The 20,943-nt window shown below is 52.6% G+C and overlaps 1 protein-coding gene across 7 annotated transcripts in view; it reads right to left on the bottom strand.

The window, feature by feature from the left end:
• The window catches only part of IQSEC3 (IQ motif and Sec7 domain ArfGEF 3), a 110,661-nt gene that overhangs the window by 4,946 nt on the left and 84,772 nt on the right, over positions 1-20,943 (bottom strand). For 2 of the 7 annotated variants that reach the window (XR_012002996.1, XR_012002997.1), the window contains exons 6-14: positions 17,287-17,409; positions 16,625-16,791; positions 11,074-11,213; positions 9,648-9,773; positions 7,616-7,715; positions 7,291-7,452; positions 4,453-4,545; positions 2,106-2,155; positions 1,024-2,019 (exon numbers count right to left, since the gene is read on the bottom strand). Coding sequence is in view for 3 of the 7 variants with exons in the window: in XM_072766260.1 (XP_072622361.1) it covers positions 2,106-2,155; positions 4,453-4,545; positions 7,291-7,452; positions 7,616-7,715; positions 9,648-9,773; positions 11,074-11,213; positions 16,625-16,791; positions 17,287-17,409 (961 nt within the window). In the remaining 4 variants the exon portion in view is untranslated. The remainder of the gene's footprint in view (positions 1-1,023; positions 2,020-2,105; positions 2,156-4,452; positions 4,546-7,290; positions 7,453-7,615; positions 7,716-9,647; positions 9,774-11,073; positions 11,214-16,624; positions 16,792-17,286; positions 17,410-20,943) is intronic. The other 5 variants (XR_012002998.1, XR_012002999.1, XM_072766260.1 and 2 more) reach the window with 3 other exon arrangements.

Below are 20,943 nucleotides of genomic sequence, written 5' to 3'. Positions count from 1 at the left end.
TGACAGCTTTTTCTAGGCTGAGATCCAAACCCCCCTCCCCAATCAAATGAAGGAGCACTTGAGTCCCTCCGTGCCCTGTGGAGACATAGGGCAGGCAGAGGGCATAGCCGGGGGCCCACATTCTCCTGGGGGCCCTCTGGGGTCCTCACTCTGACAGAAGGCCTCTGCCCACCGCTGCTGGAGGGGACAGGCTCCTTTCCCCACCTGCCTGTGTTCGGAGTTATTCCCCAGGAGAAAAGTGGCCTAGATAGTGGGGGCAGGTCTTGTGCTCTCTTACCCCCACCCCAGATTTTACAGCTAACATCTAGCAGCCCTAGTCCAGACCCACTGAGCCTTCCTTGTACTCTGCACTGGCACACCTCCCCCATGTAGCCCACAGCTCTTGGCTCCTCCTCACCTCCTCCTCACCTCTGGCTCTCTGATCCCCCTCCATTGTCTGCACCTCCCTTCTCCCCCTGGATCCCTTATCTTTTATGGTCAGTAAGTGAGAAGCAGGAAGTGACAGCAAAACATTCATTTTGACCCCCTTCTTACCTCCCTGCTAATGAAAGAACGGAAAGAGGGAAAGAGGGGCATCACAGAGAGAGAGAGAGAGAGAGACAGACAGACAGAGGATGGATCATGAGTAGCAGGTCAGAATAGCTCAGAGAAGATGGAGAAGCGCCTGCCAGAGGGGCTCGGCCAGGCAGTGACAGAGAGAGGGCAGAGGACGAGAGAGCTTGGGTCCAGCTGAGAGGCTGGAGGCAGCGAGGCTGTCCTCTGTGCAAGGGAGCAGAGGCTGGCAGGGCCCTGGGGGCTAGCTGGGGGTGGCAGCCTTGCAGATAGCCACATGGCTCTCTGGCAGGGTGGGAGGGGAGGACGGGCCTCAGATCGCTTGGCCTCCCCAGGTAGGTCAGTCTAAGGCAGGGCAGAGCAGGAGAACCAACTGGAGGGCTGGGAGCTTTGTGTGTTTATCTGCAAGGCTAGAAAATGGGCAGCTGCAGGAAGATGGGGAGAAGAGGGGGCAGGGGATGGAATACCCACCCTGGGGGCTTGTCAGCTGCTGGGGCAGGAAGCTCCTCCGTGTAAAGGTGCCTCCTCCAGACACAGGTGTGTGGGGGGTGGGGGGCCAACAAGGGAAGACGGGGGTGAGGGGGTGTCCCCTGGGGTATCCTGGTGGGGGTAGACTCCTCCCTCAGACCTCTAAGTGGGGGCTCCTCCGGCTGGGAAGGGAGGTGTCTGTGTGAGAAGCTAGTTGTCCCTGGAGGCCTGGCAGAGGAGTGAGGGGGTTCACTGGGGTCCGAGGGGAGCAGTGAGGGAGGACTGGAGCCCAGTGAAGCTTACGGGGGCCACTGAATGCCCCCCCTTCCAGGTGACACTTGGGGGGCCTGGCAAGAACTAGCTGTTGTGGCTACCTCCCTAGTCTCTCCCCATGTGGCTTTGGAGGGCGGGATCCCCCTCCCACAAGGACAGTCTTTGGCTATACCTGTTCTCCCCCCAGGGAAATCCCTAAGGTGACCCAACCCTGCTCTGCCTCCTGGGCTCCGGCACACACCCCTAGCGAATGGACCAGCTGGTCCAGGGAGGGGCTCTACCCTCCCAGCTGCCCTTTCTCTGAGTTCTCCGACCATCCCAAGGGCCAACTGGGAGAGCAGGGTCCACTGGAAGCGGCCACTGGGGCTGAACTGGAGGGGTGAGTCTCTGGAGGGGCCCAGGCTCCCTCCTGAGGAGGACAGAGGCACCAGGGGAAGGGAACGGTGGCTTCCCCGATAGAGCAAGTGTTGGGGGTCAGTGAGCAGTCGGCCGGGAAAGTGGGTTGGGCGGGACAGGTGAGCGGCTATGGAGGCATCATGGGCATCATCTGCAGGTGTCAGTTGGGAGCTTGGCCTCGGAGGGCACTCGGTTGGGGAATGGGCAGAAAGTGCGGTGGCTTAATTAGACGCTGGAACAGTGGCGTTACCCATGCTAGCAGTAACTTTTAATTGTATCTCTTGAAATTGGTAAAATGGTGAGTCGGGCTGGGGAGGCATTGATTAATACCTGAGAAGAGAAACAACAGAGACAGTGAGAAGGAGGACAAGCGGGGGCTCGGAACCACTCACCTGGGCAACCAGGCCTCCACTTACCTCCACCGTGCTCTCCACCGGCTTCTCCCCCAGCGCGGCTTCCCTTTTGGCTTTGAATGCAAAGAGCACAGGGCTCACTCTCTACCCAGCCCAATATACAAATTCCTGCCTCTCGCCTCCACCCCTCACCCTGCTCCACCCCCAATACCAGGCGTCCTTGCAGTCAGACGGTGTGGACAGAAGATTCTAGGTACCAGGCCACTCCTGAATGAGATGCGGCCTTGGGGTGGGAGACCAGAAGTCGGAGCCCAGTTCTGCCACTAGGTAGCTGTGTGAGCTTGGGCATACAGACTAGAAGACTCTGACGGTTTTTAAGTGAGCACTGCTGAGTCTTGTTTACCCCTAGTCGAAGCCTCCCTGATAGGGACAGTGAAAGTTGGTTTCGAGATGGCATTGGTTCTTGGTTCTCAAGAAACACAAGGAGGGTCTGCTGTGTGTTTGTGGGCACCACGTTAATCTGGCCCTTTCAACCACAGGCCCCGTGAGGGAGGGACCCGGTTCCTTTTGTGTCCTATCCCTGCCACTTAGCTGAGTGGTGAGGATTCAATGCACTGAGGCCCATACAGGACTCAGCACGGGACCTGGCATGGCAAGCTTGGCTGATGATGGCTGTGTGATCGCTATGGAACATTCTGACTGGCTCCGCACAGCACCTGGGACGCTGTGGACCTCCAGGGACAGCGTGGTGGCTTTTCTCAGCTCAGTCACTCCTAGCTCCCACCCCTACCCTCACCAGGCCTCCCAGAACCCCTCTGCTGGAGCCCTCTGACTGTTCACACGTTGTGTGCCTATGTGCACATGTGCATGTTAGCAGATCCCCTCGTTGTGCTCATCCCTCTGCTTTCTGTAGCACAAGGGGGAGCTATGCCATTGTTTGGGATCGAGAAGAATCCCACTGGGGAGGTGACAGATGGACCAGGCCCTGGACACATGCATCTTGGCCTGACCAGGGGGTGCAGCTTCCAAAAGAGGCAGCCTGGGAGGCAGAGTGGGGTGGGATGTCGAGTAATTAATCACAGCTGAGGTTTGGCTCCAGGGTTTACACAGCTGTGCAAACAAGCAGTGACCCACGTACTGTGACCTTAGAGAAATGGAGGGGCCAGCTGAAAAATCAGGCAGGGTGGAGAATTATGAATGCATGATGGCAAGTCAAAACCACATGCAGAAGATGACATCACAGTAAGGATCTCCCTGCAGCTAAAAGGGCCCCAAGTCTTGCCTGGAAAAGGAATTGCATCTTCTAGCTGAGTGACCAAGGGCTGTGATGCCGTCTGTCCCAGCATCATGGTGTCATGGCTGTAAGGGAGGGTGGGGGCGGGGGTGGGGAGGCTAGCATGAAACCCACTGCAGCCTCTTGGCTCCAGATGGTGTCTCGCTGGAACCCTGGTCTTCTAGTGCTTAGCAGGGAGCACACAGCAGGCACTCAATAAGTGTTTGTTAAATATAAGAATAAATGGCTAAATTAATTAATTAGTGGACAATTCTGGATGGTTTACTGTGTGTGGCGGGGGGCGTTGTTGGGATGGGAGTGAATTCTCACGCCATCTCTCCCTCTGATTTTTATTTGGGTTTGTAGAGCGGGGGTGGAGGTAACTCTTCCCAGGCTCCCTGCAGGTGGTGCAGGGGGAGGGGAAGAGTACAATGAGGGCCAAGAGATAGAAAGTAGGAAGGTGTCAGTGGGAGAAAGGAAGCAGGTCTAAAGAACATGGCCAAAGGTGATAGAAAATTTGAAGCTGGCTTGATTTGTTTGGAGTAAGTCAATTTGAAGAAACCATTTGAAAAATTGGGTTTGAAGGCTTGTCTGGATTTTGGGGTGGACTGACTCTGGCCTGGAGCACTTGTGGCTCATTAGGGAAAAGACTTGATGGGCAGATCAAGATTTCCAGACCCCTCTGGCCACCCTCCTTACCGGGCTCCCATCTGTAGGCAGATTTTTCTCATGCTGCTTCTCTTTACTACACCTCTCACCCCCAGTGAACCCATAGTCCCTAAGGAGCCTGCATGTGGGGAGGGTGGGTAGGAGGCTCCCCCCCTGGGGCCAGGGTGTCTGGGCTCTTGGCCTGACTCCTCCAGGGAGGACAGTGACATTCCACAGGGACCCGTGGCCTTAGGGCAACGTGTAAATGGACACATCCCTCTCTCCCAGTCCTCCTCACTCCCACTACTAAGGCCCGTGAGACGAGCCTGCAGCTCCAAGCAGAAAGAAGGGTCCATGGGAATGAGCACTTCCCTCACCCCAATTCCCCAGGAACCCAAGGCTGGGGCGGGGGCGGAGCGTGGCCTCTGTGTGGGCCCAGGGCCGGCCAGGGCCTGGGGTCTGGGACTCCGGAGCAGAACCAGGGCTCACCTGTAGGCGATCCTTGCTTCAACTGCGGGTCCACCTGCGCCCCGCTGGACTTGAAGGAGAGTGTCTTTGCTCCCTGCTGCTTCTCCAGCTCCCCTAGAAGATGGAGAGGAACCCAGCCTCAACTGTGGTGAGGTAGAAATGGAAGGAAGCGGGGGGGGGGGGGCTCCCTGACACGTGACCTGCGTCTGACACCCCACTTCACAGCAAATTAGAGACCTCTAGAACCTCTGTTTCTCTGTCTGTGGGGTTGCTAACAGCTGCTTGAATGTCAGTGACACAGCAAAAGACGCAAAGGACAGGGCAGCGGGCTGCCTGGGTTTGAATCCTGCTTCTGGGACTTCTTAGCTGTGTGACTTTGGGCAAGTTACTTAACCTCTCTGTGCCTCACATGAAGGGACTGCAGTGCCCACTTCTGAGTGTTGTTAAGAGGATTACATGAGGAAATGCATCAAAGCCCTTTGGAACAAGGCCTGGCTTGCGGCAAGTGCTCAGTAAATACTAGCTTTTATTACAACTTGGACGAATCACACACACACACACACACACACACACACACACACACACACGCTGAGGCACAGCGGACCTCAGTGATGGCTGGTGAAAGCAGGTGACAGCCAGTGACGGCCAGCCTGTCCACCCTGCACCCAGCTGGCCTAGCCCCCCCACGGAGGAGATGCGCTGCCTGAGGACGGCAGTGCTGACAGCCAGGGCATCCGTCATGTCCTCCACTTTGATTCCTCTCGCTAGACTTTACACCTGTTCCAATCATTATTAAATCACTCCTTCAGCGTCTGTTTTTCAAGAGACATAACTTAAAAGTTCCCTTTATTAAAGCTGCTCTCCTGGGTCCCATCTTCTGTCTCTAGTTATCTACAATCCAGGGACACTGGGCTGCAAGCCTCCAAACCAGAACAGCTTGTCCTGACTGCCTGAATCACACCATCAGTCAATACTTCACACTTTTCCAGAACGGAGGGTTGTCCCTCCCTGGGGAGGGGCTGTCTTGGCTCTGGAAAAACGAGCTTCGTAATTATGAGCAAGGAGTCCGAGGACCTTGGCACAAACCTCGCTTTCTCACCGACAGAGTGATCCCAGATAACTTCCTTCAGCTCTGTGAGACTCACTTCCCTTATTTGTAAACTGAGGACAATCCTATCTGCCTGCTGGAGAGTCACAGCAAGGGTTAGATGATAAAAGAGGCTCGGCATGGGAAAAATGGTAGCTCTGCTGTTACCATTTTCCTTTTTCTACTTCCTTCCCACCTTGCTTTCCTGCCCAGTGCTTCAGCTTTTCTTAGCTGAACAGGAAGAGCCAGACGTGAGCCTCTCTCCCTGCTCCCCTGCCCTCTAGACAGCAGGAGAGGACGTGTACTCTTGACAGGCTGATTCTGGCAATGCCTGCTCCTTTGTACTTGGGGTGGGATGGGCGTGCTGCTCCCGGGCTGATGGGGGCGGGGAACGAGGGGGGCCAATGGTGCCCCTTGGCCCTCGGTGCCTCCCCAGGGCGAGGCAGAGCCACTGGCAGCACTTTAACATTGACAGAAGTGACATACCAGGGTGCGTCCTTGAGAACAGTCAAGATCAACAGCCAAGGCGGCATCTCTGAGCACCCAGGCCCACCACTGAAGTCTGTGATCCCGCTGAGCTCAAGTACGCCAACAGAGCTCTGCAGGGCAACGCACGCCCCCTGCACCCCAGCAGGTACCGAGTCTTACAGTCGGGTCTGGTGGGCTTTTGTTTCCTTATGCTACCAGAAACTTCTGTCATTCTCAAGAGTAGAAAGTACACGAAACTTAAAATCAGACTTAAACGCAACTGCCAAGCGCCAACTCGTCCGCTTCTAAGATGCACAGCCTTAAACACGCCCCTTAACTTCCCTGAGGCTCGTCTGTACACCGAGGACAAGCACCACGTCGCAGCATCACTGTGAATGCTGAGGACAAACTGCCTGGCACGGAGTAGGTGCTCCAAAAATGCTGATTAAAAAACATCACCCCATCATACTGGTCCCCTGACCCCCAGATCCCCCTGCCTTCCCTGTCGCCTAATGGGTTTAAATCAATTTAGAGGCACTTGTCAACTAAGTGACCATCTAAGGCAGACCTGAAATCTATTTGCTCTTTTACTTTCTGAATCCATTGTGATTTAATTTCCCATTAAAGGCAATCCAAAGCCACTGCGATGCTAAAGCATCATGCTTGCGAGTGGGCATATCACGGCTCTTTTCCTAAACCACAAAGTAACTGGCAAACTACCTGCACCTACAGAGAGGCCCACATAATTTTTAAAATGACTGAGTTGGAATAATCAAGAATCCAGGTATTCCTCAGTGGAACAAAAAGACAACTCTTAGATGAGGGATGGTCAGAAAAGCGGACTGGACTCCGCAGAAAGACCATATTATGAAAAAAAATAAAAGAGGGGGATCATTCTGGGGGAAACAAGATGAAGGAAATGAAGCCACCAGATATAATGTGTGACTCTGATTGGATCTAGTGGGAGGGGCTGAACGGAGGCTGTCTGGTGGGATGAGAAGCACCCGGGCCCACAGACTTTTAGGTGTGTACGCCTGCCTTGGTCGGCTGGGCTTGGCTGTGTCAGTCAGACACAGCGGAGTCCTGGGTTCCAGGGGGCTTGGCTGGGTGTGCATACAAGGTATGCATGCTCTAGCGCACCCGCCTGGGCTGTGACAGTGCAGCAGGGCTGGGGGAGGGCTCGGGATGGCAGGAGGGTCCTTGGCTCTCCCACACTCACTCCAGCCCGGAGCAAGCAGCCGCCCCTCCTTGCTGGACCGGGAGTCCCCCTGCCCACCCTGCCACGAGGCGCACAGCAGCCTTACACTCTATCCGGATTTGCTCCAGCTCTGTCACCTCCGCGACGGACTCCTTCAGATCCTCCACAAACTTCTGCATCTCGTCCGAGCCCAGTGCACAGAAATGCAGCACTTGCTTCTTCTCGGAGCCCGAAAGTGGGGTCACCAGGGTGATGCCGTGAGAGTAATCTGGAAAGCATACCCCAGGCCCCCATGGCCGTGAGTGGCAGCAGGTGAGGCTGGAGGTGGAGTGGTGCACGGAGCGGCAATAGGACCTTTGGGTGTTTGCCCCCCGCCCCCCCCCACCATCCCTACTGCTTCCACCATGTCTCTGGATCCCAGGAAGACTCACATTCATTCTCAAAGAGGTGGAACTGCATGCCCAGCAGGCCAACTGACTTGCAGAATGTGTACGTGGAGGAGCTCTTCTTCTTAGGGCAAAGTTTGAGAATCTGTTCAAGAGAGGGAGAGAGACAAGCACTGACGGTGTACACGTGTGTGTGTGTGCATTCAGATGCATGGACACACAGGGACACCAGTGAACACGCAAATAAATATGAACATGAACACACTTCCACACTTCTACACAGGATACTTCCATCCTTCCATCCATCATTCACACACATACACGTTGATATATGTGTATGCACACGTATACACACACACACACACATATAAATACGCACTACAACAAACCATGGGGGGGTTTTGCTGTCTAAACCCCTCAGGGGCTATTCCCACTGCACTTTGCAGAAGAGAGTTCACACTTCCTGTCTCTCCCCATCTGATTCATGCCTCACTCTGGCTTTATGCTCCAGCCCTGCTGTCCTCCTTTCTGTGGTCTGAATAGGGGGAGTGCAGACCCCTATTTGCACGTGCTACCCCTGTTCCACAATTCTCCCTGCAGCTTTCTACGGGGCTGGATTAGTCTTATGACTTGGATCTCAACTCAGATGCTGCCTCCTCAAAGACCCCTTCCCTGAGCAGCCCACGTGACAAAAAACAAACAAACAAACAAACAACAAATGAAATCCACCCTAACCCCAGCCCCTCCCTATCTTGTCACTCGCTTTCCTGGTCTTCATGCCACCTTTCCCCTAATTTGGTATTAACTTATTTGTTTTCTTAATTATTTTCTATATCCTTCCCCATGTAGAATGGAAACTTAGCACCTTTCCTAAGCTGGGCCCTAGGGGCACAGGATCTGCCAGCCCAGAGAGAGCCCTGCCATCAGGGAAATGCTGTTCCAGAGGAAGACCCTTGGGGTATAAAGCAATGGATCAATCTATAAAGCATAATAAGCAGAAAAAAACCAAAGTGAAGGAACAGATAAATAATGTAATTCCAGAAACTGGAAAGTGTTTCGAAGAAAGTGAAATAGGGTAAAGAAGAGAAGGTGACTGGGCAGGCTACCTTCTGAGGTGCACGGGGAGGGCCTCTGGGAGGAGGTGATATTTGAACTGAGACCCGAGTGAAGAGAGGGAGGTGGCTGGGTAAAGTCTTGGGGAAGCGGCAAGAACAGAGGACTGAGATGGAAGGAGCCTGGCCCATGGCAGGCAGCTTGTGGGGCCAAGGGGCCAGCACAGCCAAGCAGTGGAGCAGAGGACAGGGAGATGGGGTCAGAGATCTGGGAGGCCCTAGGTCTGAGAACGTGGACTTCCTTTGCCTGGCATGGGAAGTGTGGCAGTCATGCGGCCTGATTTGTACTCTAGAAGGATCACTCTGCTGCTCTGTGGAAAGTGGACTTAAGAGGTGGATTGTTAGATGTGGGGTAATTTTAGAGGTAGTGCCAGTGTGACTATGAATAGAGAGGATGGGGGGGGTGGTACGAGGAAAAGACACAAGCCCAATCTTGTTCACCACTGTTTCCCAGCACTTACAAATCTTGTTCCCAGCCTGGTACATAGGTGACACTCATTAAATATTGTGGAATGGATACATATTTCAAAGAACGAGTGCCCCCCACCCCCTGTCACCCCCCTATCCCCATCCCCACGTACACATGAACACTCGTGCGCACACACACACATACACGCACACACATCCCCCAAGCTCACTGTCCTCTCGGGCTATGCGATGTGAAGCACACCCTGTACCGTTCCTGCCTTAGGTTTTCCATAATGTAGGAGAGGCACATGCTCTGGAATCTGGTTCATTTCTATCATGACCGCAGAACCATAAACAAATTATTTGGTCCCTCTGAGTCTCAGCTTCATAACTTAGAAAGTAGGAATGATCATATCTGCTTGAGCGACCTCACCGCCCCCCCACCCCATGATGTGAAAGTGCCACGGGAAAAGGTAAATGAGTATGGCATTGGCATTCGGAATGAGGTTGCTGGCCCTTCCCAGCCCTCTCTGGGCTCGGGGTGAAGGTCCACTCACCACCAGCAGGTCATTGAAGAGGAACACCTCCCTCTGATGCGCAGCCTGCTTCTGCAGCTTGTTCACATCTGTCACCTCGAAGAGCCGGCTGCAGCAGACCAGGCGGCGGTGAGGCATGGACAGCACCTGGGGAGGAGGCACACATTGACGGGGGAGGCTTTTGGGCTTTCAGCCCTCCGCACCCCACAGCACCCACTTTCAAGAAGAGCAGATGGAGGCCGGGGTTCCGTCTGCAAACCCTGAACTTGACCCTAAATGTCCCCTCTCCTCACCCTAAACATCTTCCCTCCTTGTGTGGCTTGGGGAGAAAGGCTTGGGGAGAAGTGTTCATTGTGCTGGAGTAGATGAGGAGATACAGGCATGGGGAGAGGAAGTTGAAAAGAGCTTCCAGATTGTTCAAATATGGCCACTGCCAACTCTTTTGCCCCCAAGATCTTCTTGAGGGCCCCCCACGACCAAGGCTGCAGCCTGCAGGGTGGCACTCTGGCACTTTCTCGCCTGCACACCCAAATGCAAGTGTGCAATAGGGAGGGGATGGTGGGGATGCCTCAAATCTGCTTTCTTTCTTTCTTTTTTTTTTTATTTTATTTTTTATTTATTTATGATAGTCACAGAGAGAGAGAGAGAGAGGCAGAGACATAGGCAGAGGGAGAAGCAGGCTCCATGCACCGGGAGCCTGATGTGGGATTCGATCCCGGGTCTCCAGGATCGCACCCTGGGCCAAAGGCAAGCGCCAAACCACTGCGCCACCCAGGGATCCCCTCAAATCTGCTTTCTGTAGAACAATCTACTGCAGTGGCAACGATGAGATCTCCAGCTGTTTCTTGGGTCAGCACTTTAGGGAGGAGAAAACAGACACGAATACCAGAACCCACTCTACGTCCTTTATACTTATGGCCTAAAGAGCCTCTGCTGATGTCTGAGTAGTAAACCATAGAGCATCACTGCCAACTTGGACCATATTGCCTGAGACACAGATCATGACCAAGGGGCACCCCAATGGTTGGGACGCCACAGTCTAGAGCTTCCTTCAGCCTCTTTCCTGCCTTCTGTTCAATAGGACCATCCAGGAAAGCCCAGTATCCAACCCATCTTTCGTCTCCCCATCTGGTCATCCAGATGCTTCAACCCTAGACGACTGGACAGTCCTTCCTGATACCTCACCACAGGCTCTCCTGATGTGGTGGCTGGTAGCCATGAGGAAATGTCATTAAGGGGAGACAGAGGGTATGGTGGATGGCACATAGTGGGGACTCAATCATTATGAAGTGAGCAAAGAATGGGAAGGGGTTTCTGAAAGGGAAGGAGGAGAATGAGAGGAGATGTCACACAGGAGACAAAAGGAGGTATGAGGTAGGGAACTTGGCATCCATGGGAGAGGAAGCGACCCCTGTGGGGTAAGAGCTGTTCTGTGGTGGGCACTTACTGTCTTCATGCCCATGATGGACTTCTCCACTTTGGTGACATATGTGACATGGTCCTCATTGGACTTGAGCTCCTTCTGCTGTATTCTTTCGTAGATGCCTACCACCAGCTCCCTTGGGATGTCTGCACCGTCATCCACACCTACCAGGGTGGAGTAGAAAGGGGAGGCGAAGGAGGGGAAGAAGGGAAGGAGTATCAGAGGTGAGGAGCCAGAGAGTGGAAGACCTCACCAGACTGAGGCTCCTGAAGGCTGGCTTTGACGTTGCCCTGTCCCTGTTCCAAAGCCTTCAATGACTGGCTCCCCATACCTATTGAATTAAGGACAAACTCCTTAGCCAGACACTAGCACTACTATAATATGGCCCTAGCACACATTTGCAGCCTCATCTCCTGCTGTTCCAGAACCAGAACCTCCACTCCCCCTTCCCACCTCTTTCTCATCCCCAGGACAGCTTCCATGTTCCTGTTCAGCACCTTGCTTTAGTAGTTCTCTTGTCCTCCGTGTATTTATCTACCCCCCACCCAGCTCCCTGCCTCCCATGAGAGTCTCTTGAAAGCTGTCTTGTTCTCTCTCGATCTCCTCCCTCTTGGACCATCCCTCTTTCTCCCCCAGGGAGCACGGTGCTCAATGATTAGTTGCTGAATATATGACAAGATTCTTCCTTCACTGGGAGCCTGGGAGGTGGTGGTGATTAGATATTAGGTGAAGAGGAGTTGGACATCCCCCTGTGGCAATGCAGGTAAGAAGACCTTACTCCCATCTCCTACTTCATAGTCACAACACTCTGGTAACAAAAAATACTGGCAGGAAATTTACCAATATTGAAATACATTTCTTTGTGAGCTAGAAAGAGAGGCAATACAATTTTTCTTCTTTCTACTTTTCCTAAATCTTTTAAAACTATATGCTTCTCTTGTAAGAAAGAAAAACAGAAAATAAAACAACTTTGGCAAGTGTCCTCAAAGGAGATTTCCTGACTAGTGAGAGGACATTACACCTTCTATGAGCAACTCTTTATGTCAACCCTGTTTCATCCACATTTTTTTCTTGGTTCTTCAACTCAGGCACATTAGCTGTGTGGCGCCCCTGGGGACCTAAAAGACATGAGGCTGGGGACAAGAAAGAGCAGGGAGCAAGACTCCATCTGAACCAACACAGAGGCATCCATCCCACTGAAGAAGCACCTCTGCTCCTTCTGAATATTCTGGTCAAAGGGAGTTTTTTATTTTTATTTTTTAATTTTTAAAAAAGACTTTATTCATTTATGTAAGAGAGTGTGTGTGTGTGAGAGAGAGAGAGAGCACGAGCAGGGGGAATGAGAGAGAGAAAAGCAGGCTCCTCGCTGAGCAGGGAGCCTGATGCAGGGCTCAATCCCAAGACCCTGAAATCATGACTTGAGCCAAAATCAGATGCTTAACTGACTGAACCATCCAGGTGCCCTTAAAAGGAATTTTTTAAAAAGAGAGATATGTCTACAAAGAGTAAGAGAGTAGGGAAGAAAAAATGGCACCATGTGACCTGGGAAGTGGACAAATGAGCAGATGGATTGGCAAACCTGAGAGAGTGGAACCTGAAGCCAGCAGAGAGGTTACAAGCCACTTAACACACCACAGAACCACCAAAGGGCTCTGGGATGGGTGGCAATGGGAATCCTTGAACGTGGAGGTAAAGTTGGGCTGGAAACAGGAAATAGGTTGATCATCAGCCTAAAAAGTATTTAGATCTCTCTGTCCCTTCCTCCACTCCAACAGCAGACTGAGGGTTAGTCCTCTGGAAGAGGTAAACTGGGAACTCTGGGATGGGAGGACCCCAAGGCCAGCCAAAGATGAGAGTCTATGCTGAAAACTGAGGCATGGAGTAGATGTCTATGTATTAAGAGACCCTCTCAGACCCAGAAGATATTAGTCGCTAGCATCCAGATTCATACCCTCTGGGCAACAGACTGGACATTTCTGGGGAATCAACAGGCACAAGAGAAAAATGTAAAGATACATTTTTCAGTAAGTACAGTAAGGATTCCTCAGTGAAACAGTTCAACTCAATCACCCTATGAGAAAGCCCATTGGTCAGCACCCTGCCCCTGCCCATACTCACAGAGTCTTAAAAATTCTGCTTTAAAACATAGTTAAAACTGTTTTAAATCAGCCTTTTAGCTCACTCTTACATATGAGAGAACAACTACATTTCATCATGTATATATGGAAAGCCTATAACACAAAAGAAAAAGAAGTATGGGGAAACAGAGAAAGGAAGCCAGAAGAATTAGAGGCAAGCAGGGAGCAACTGAAATAAACCAAATGCCATCAGAGATATGTCAGAAGATAACCACATCTACAGAACAAGACTAAAATGCTATAAAAAAGGAACATTTCAAGAACGGGTTCTTGAAAATGAAAAATGTGACAGCAGAAATGAAGACCTTAAGAGGTGACTTGTAAGACATCTTCACGAAAGTCCAACAAGAAGACAAGGATGGCAGGTAGAAAGCTGTAAAAACTAAAAGGTCCAACTAGGAGATCTAATATCTGAATAATAGGAGTTCCAGAAAGTACAGAGAAAACAAAGGAGGAAGATGATTAAATACAGTATTTAAGAAAACTTCCCACAATCGGAGAACATGTTTCTAGACTGAAGGATCAACCTAGCACTAGCACAATAGATGAGAAAAAGCCCATAAAGAAACTCACCAGTTTGAAGAGATATCTGCACCCCCATGTTCACTGAACATTGCCTAACAACAGCAAGATGTGGAAGAAACCTATGTGTCAACTGAAAGATGAATGGATAAAAAAGATGTGGTATATATATATATATATATATCGGCCATAAACAAGAATGCAATCTTGCCATTTACAGCCACATGGATGGGCCTAGAGGTTACTAAGCTAAGTGAAACAATTCAGAAAGATAAGGAAAAACACCATATGATTTCACATACATGTGGAATCTAAATATGAAACACATAAACAGACAAAACAAAAATATAAACAGACTCATAAATACAAAGAACAAACTATTGGTTGCCAGAAGGGGAGGGGGGTTGAGGGTAGGCAAAATGCGTGAAGGGGATTAAGAGGTACAAACTTCCAGTTACAAAATAAATTAAGTCATGGGGAGGTAATGTACAGCATAGGAAACAGAGTCCATAATATTGCAGTAACTTTGTATGGTGACAGATGGTGACTAGACTTATAATGGGGATCATTTCCCAGTGTATAAAAGTCACTATGTTGTACACCTGAAACTAACAAGATGTCAATTATACTTCAATTAGAAAAAAAGAACCCGAACGCGGTGGAGTATCAGGAAAGTTTAGAACGCAAAGGACAAAGAGAAGAGCCTGTAAACTTTTAGAGACAGAGAGAGAGAAAATAATATGCAAAAGGTGAGGAATTGGAATGGCAGAGCAGCACCGTCCATTAAAAGACAATGGAGCAATGCTTTCAAAATTCTGAGTTCAATGTTGCCAGTCCAGAATTCTCTTCCCAGCCAAACTCTCAATCAAGAGTGAAGGTAGAAAACGATATATTCAGACACAGGTTGTCAGAAAGTTTGCCACCAGGGTACCTTTTCTGTGGAAGTGAACCACAGATGAGCAAGCTATGAAATCTAGGACACAGGAACTGATCACAAGAACAAGGCAAAGGAGGCCTGTCAATGATGTGAAGGGTGTCCCAGGCTGACTGCCGGGTGCTGGCAGCAATCTCTGTCCAGATTGGAGCAGAGCTAGAGGCTCAGGGAGAGAGGCTCCAAGAAAAAAACCTCCCAGGCTGCATGTGTGGAGAAGAACTTGACAGGGTGGGGAGTTTGGAAATTAGTGGGTGGCAGGTGCCTAGAGAGCTAAGCAAATGGAAAAAGAATACAAGTATTCACTCCAAGGAAAGCAGAAATAGGAAGGGTCTGTAATCATGATATACTTCAAGACTCAGCTTTGGACTATGTTTACATCTTAGTAACATAAACACTGATGTCACCAAAATAATGCTGCAGCTAGACAAAGAGTGTGGGGCTGCAGTGTAATTTTAGTGGGGGTGGGCTAGGGTAGGTGGATGACAGAGAGCTAATCCTCATTTTCCACAATGGGAAATTGCAGTGGTCTGAATGCTTGTGTCTCCCTCCCCCATTTGTATGTTGAAATCCTAGTCCCCAAAATGGATGGTATGAGGAGGCGGGGCCTTCAGAAAGTGCCCAAGTCATTAAGATAGAATTCTCATGAGTGTGAGGATTAGTATCATATACCAAAAAGACCCCACAGAGCTCCCCACCCCTTCCACCATGTGAGCACACAGCCAGAAGGCTCTCAAGCCAGACCAGGAAGTGGGCTCTCACCAGACACACCCCTCTGCCAGTACCTTGACCTTGGGCTGCCTGGCTGGCAGAACTGTGCCAAATAAATGTCTCTTGTTTATAAGCTACCCAGTCTGTGGTATTTTGTTAAGGCAGCCTGAACGGATTAAGACAGAAATTAATGATACTTAAAATTAAAAAAAATGAACAAGTAGCAGTGTATGAAAGAAACCAAAGTCCACATACTATTTAAACCCATCTATATGAAGTTCAAGAACTGGCACAATTGGTCAGCATGGATGGAAGGTCAGACGGTTGGCACTGGGGCAGGGGTACTGAATGGGACAGGATGTCCTGGGGTCAGGGGAACGATCTCCATTGAGAGCTGGCTGTGATCATACGTGTATGTGGACATAAACATGCACCAAGTGCTCGGATTTATAAACCTTACAATGGGCTTTAATCTAATATTTAAAAAAAGGAATAAGAAAAGAAGCAGAAGCACGTTGTTCAGCGCTATAAAAGAAACACAAGAAATGGCAAAAAAAAAAAAAAAAAAAAAAAAACCCAAAAAGTTGAGAGCGGTTGCCTCTGTGGAAGGAGAGTGGTAACAGGAGCAGGGACGAATATTTTTTTTGTAGCAGGCCTTGTAGAATGATTTGACTTTATTAAATCATGTGCACATATAGCTTAAATTTCTTAAATGCTAAAAAAGAAAAGAAAAAACCAACTGAGCACTTATCCCATCCTGCCAGTTTTGTCCTGGTCCCTGCCAGCGGGTGCATTATCTCACTGGGGAAAGGATGTGGCCAGTGGGTGCCATGAAATTATCTGCAAGGCTGACATAAATGGACCCAAGACTTAAAGGCCCTCATATGTTGTGCAGTGGGGAGGTCTGGTACACTTTGGTGCCAACAATGCCGCCGGTGCCTACAGGTCACCCACTGGAGGATGTTCTGTAGAGGGCAAGGTCCGGGGCTGTGGCAGTGACTCTTGGAAACTCTCCAAAGTTGCCTGGCATGCAAGCAACTTTCCCAGATGGCTGTGTGTGCCCGGGACTGGACACAGCAGTGTCCAGTCCCTTGACTGCAGGGGTGACAATCTACAATCGGCTCAGCCTCACAGAATGAACGCTGAACGGAATGGGGCCTGTGCAGTGGCCTTGCCCTCTGCCCCTTCCTCCCTCTCTTCTTCCCCCTCCTCCCCCTTGTTGTCCCCTTCAATCCCCTTCATCTCCCTCTTCCCCCTCCTCCCCACCCCTCACCTCGCAGGTTTCGGATAAAGTCCTCCAGCATCATCTTCCGGTCAGGCTTGATGTTGGGGCTGTACATGTCGGTGTTGAGGAGGATGATGGCAAAGGCGAGGATGAAGATGGTGTCGGGGTTGTGGAACTGCTGCACCACCTCAGGGTTGCACATGCAGTAGCGCTGGCTATGGTGGGGACATGGAGTGGGGTGCCAAGTGAGGCCCTCTCCAGCCCTCTCCTCCCCTCCCCAAGCCCCAGAAATGGGAGGGCGCATGGCTATCGGGGCACATACACCGATTCTCAGAGGGCCTCAGGTCCCTAAAGATCACTGTCTGCCCCATAGCCTGGTCTTCTTCCCCGCTGAGGCGATAGGGCAGGTGTCCCACACCCAGGGGCCCATCACCTTGCACAGAGGCTCACCAAGGATTGCTGGTCACTGGGGATGAGTGAGATGCACGCAGACCCCTTGGAGGGCCTGGGGCTGCTCTGGCCTCACCAGCTCCAGGGCTCACGTACCTTTACTCGCCTTCCCTCCTTTCCACCTAGCCCATCACCCCTGGGCCCTGCCAGGAGGGCTTCTCCCCAGTCCTGGACTGACCCCTGGCCCCCCAGCATCTGGTGCCCCAGGCATGTGTTCCAGGGCTGCAGGAGGCAAGGGGGCCTCAGGAAGGGGATCTTACCTGAAGGCCTCTATGAGCCGCTCCACCTTCTGGGCCTCCCCCTGCACGCGGATGTGTGCCTGGAACTTGCGCAGGGCCTCGTCCAGCTCCATGTTGGAAAAGTCCATCTCGTCCACCACGCAGCTGAGGGCAGGTGGGGCAGGGGCTCTTGAAGAGAGGTCGGCCCCCTAGACCTCCCTGGACCCCAGGCAACTCAAGGATAAGGGTGCCTGGCACAGCGCCCCCTCCCCCACGGCCTACCCACCCTGGGGCCTGGGGGAGGGACTGGGGTCCCTGTGACCAGCAAGGAGGGGACTGACTTGGGCCTTCCTGAGTCAAATCATGCCCAGGGTTCTCCCTTCAATAACCCCAAGGACCCTCCCTCACAGGGCCCTTCCTCTAACGCCGTAGCCCCTGAGGCAGATGGCTGACTGCTGTCCCCACCACGCAGCTAAGGATTGGAGGCCCAGAGAGGCCAGGGTGCTGCCCAGGGCTGCACAGCCAGAAGGCAGCTGATCTTCCTCCTTCTGATCCCAGGTCCTTTCCTGTCTCAACCTCAGAGGATCTCAGAGTCAGACCAAGGTTTGAAACAGGACTAGAACAATCTACTCTTCTGGTCTTGCTAGGAGCCTGTGCACCTCCCTAGTTGCTCGTTCCCACAGGGGCTTCCCCACGACTGAGCCCTGGTCCAGCACCAGCCCTTGGATCTGCCTTTGGGCAGGATTTGCAAGGAGGGAGCTCATCCCAGCCTCCCCCGCAGCCAAGGAGCCCTGAGTTCTCATGGAAGTGGTGGCCTCTGAAGAGTAAATGACAAATCAGCTTCATGTGGGAGGGGACGGTGTGACAAAGTCACAAAAAATGGGGTGACTCAGAATTTGACTTCTGGTCAAAACTCATCTTTCAGAGCCTCAGTTTCTTGCTCTGAGAAGGAAGGAGGCCAGAATCCTGCCCGTTCCCCCCGCACCCCACCCCAGGGCTCTTCTATATCTGAAATGTCCCCTCTAGCCCTGGAGAGTTGGCCTCTGAATGTCCCCTTTCAGTGCATGGGGGGGAGGGGGAGGGGGGGACATAGCCCAGTCACCCCCAGGAGGCAGTGTCATTCCTCAGGCCTGGCCTGCTCCTGGGGCCCCTCCTTTCCATGGGATCACACTGCCTTACCCTCTCCTGGGATGCCCTGTTCCTCGGGCTGTGAGCAGTGGACAGGAACCCAGGCCTGGTGGAGCAGCAGACCTGACATGCCTGAGAACTGCAGGAGCTCACACGTGCCAACTCGGGGTTGATTTCTTCCCTTTCTGCTGTAGTCCAGTCCTCTCTCTCCTGGTTGCTTTTTTTTTTTTTTTTAACTTTTATTTATTTATTGAGAGACGCAGAGAGAGAGAGGCAGAGACACAGGCAGAGGGAGAAGCAGGCTTCCCTCAGGGAGCCCAGTGTGGGACTTGGTCCCGGGACCCCAGGATCAGGCCCTGAGCTGAAGGCAGACGCTCAACCGCTGAGCCACCCAGGTGTCCCTCTCCTGGTTGTTTTCTACCCAGCCTCACAGCGCCCGCTGAGGTGAGCAGCTCCTCTGCTTTACAGCCCCGGCTGAGGCCACCACAGGGGCACCACCCCAGGCAGCAGAGGCCTGGTCACTGCCTGCCTCCCTGCCCACAAATGTGAGGCGAACTCCAGGCCTAAGCCCAGCATACGGCTCAGTACCCAGCCCACTGGGGGACTCAGGGAACACTCACCCAGGGACCACGTAAGCAGAGGGACAAGCCCTGAACAGGGCCCACTTCCTACACGATGCTGGCTCCGTGCAGAGCTCACCATCTAGGAGACTCAGAGGTCCAGACCCAACCCTGACTCTGGTGTCAATTTTTAGGAGAAGGCAAGAGGAGACACCCACACAGCAGTGGTCAGGGGCCTGGTGGCCCGTGGGCTCTCCCTCCCCCACTCCTTTCACAGGGAACAGGGAGGAGAGGGCAACACTGAAACTTCTAAGAAGGGGAGACTTGGAGCCCCCTCAGCTCCCAAGGACAGAGAGATGGCCATCTTTGGGCTGGGAGCCCATCCTCGGCTTCGTCAAATGCAGCCTTCTCTCAGGCTTGTCTGCCTGGATAGCGAGTAAGAGAGTGGTGCTGGGGGGGGGAGTCGAGGCGAGAATGTGGCCCAACTGTGACAACTGGCAATGTCAATGTCTGGCGTTTGAGAAGGCAATTGGTGGTAGCAGCCTCCGGATCTGATTTCTCAGCAGCTCTTGTCATCTCTTCCCTAGGCCCTCCCCAGCTGGCAGGTGAGCCCTGAGAGCAGCATCAGGCTCACATCCATGTGTCCCCTGGTTCATCCCCATCAGGAGTTATGAATCCTGCATGATTGACCCAGACAGGGAGGCCAGTTGGAGGAAGTGAACCTGTGCGGTCTTGTAGCAAAGGGACAGGGAGCTAGAGCCAGGGAGGCAAGGACAAGGAGGGGACAGACACGGAAACAGCAAGAGACACAGAGGATATGGAGTCAGGTGAGAAAGAGAGAAGGAGAAGGCAAGAGAGGCAAGGAGACGAAGAGGGGAAGAAAGACCAACAAAACAGGAGAGTTGGAGACTGAGAACAAGAGACAAATAGAGATGAGGGAGAGTCAGAAAGAAAGACACAGGGAGACAGACAGAGGGGAGGAGAGAGAGGTGGAAAAGCATAGGACATGGAGGTGGAGGAAAACACCACAGACTGGACCGGGGCAGCCTGGGCGTGGAGCAGAAGGACTGCACCTGCTCATCCCACCCCCCACCTGACGTGCCAAGGCCGCGGGGGACAGCAGTGGGCCCCAGGGCTGGCCCGACCTGGAGGACCTCAGGCTGGCTCCTGGTGCCCCCGCCTGGCGTCCACCTGCTGTCCAGGACTCGCTCCATCAGTTTGTCCACCCCACCCCTACCTGGCCTGTCAATGTCGCTCCCAGAGCCTCTGTACTGTGCCCTCTGCCCCGAGGCCCCAGGGTGCCATGGTGGGGGGAGGGCCACTGAAGGAGGCAGTGGAGCAGCTGGGAGAAAGTGGGATCTGCTCCGCCAAGCACGATGGCCTAGTTTCCAGGCCTTCACTCAGGTGACCCACAGCCTGCTCACTGGCCCGCTCGGGGCTGCGGCGGAAAGCTCCAGTAATGAGCCCAGAGCCTGAGACTCAGCCATGTGGAAATGCCAGCCCGCAGACTGGGGAGTGCTGAGTAAGTCGGCCACGGGCCATGGGGGCGGGGGGGACAACTTTGTGGGAGGTCGCTGTGGGGTGGGGATTCTACACCCCACATCCTCAAGAGCCCCTTGTTAGAGCTGTGAGGTGGCTTGGTAAAACACAGATCCCTGAGTCCCAACCCAGATCTACTGACTGAACTATGTGGAGGCGGACCCTGGCAATCAGCATTCTTCGCTGGCTTTCCAGGCCCGATTCTTAAAAGCTGAAAACCAATCACTGAGCTGATGCAAGGGCTGGAGGGGGATCCAGCCCATGTGGAGGCTTTCAAAAACAAGTGAGTCCAGCAAGTCACGAGCCACCAGGCCAGCAGCTCTGGGGAGCAAGCATGTCCCCCTTCAGGCTCTCAGGGGCTGCTTTGGCAGTGCGAGTGGTGAGAGAGGGATGGGAGGTAGAGACGGATGTGTGCCCCCTCTGCACACATGCCTGCAAGTGTGAGCTGACTTCCCGCCTCACTCCCTGTTGA

Source organism: Vulpes vulpes, chromosome 8, assembly GCF_048418805.1.
Source record: "Vulpes vulpes isolate BD-2025 chromosome 8, VulVul3, whole genome shotgun sequence".
In the NCBI taxonomy this organism is placed as follows: Eukaryota; Metazoa; Chordata; class Mammalia; order Carnivora; family Canidae; genus Vulpes; species Vulpes vulpes.
The sequence above is the reverse complement of the archived record's forward strand: the minus strand, read 5'-3'. Positions and strand labels throughout refer to the sequence as shown.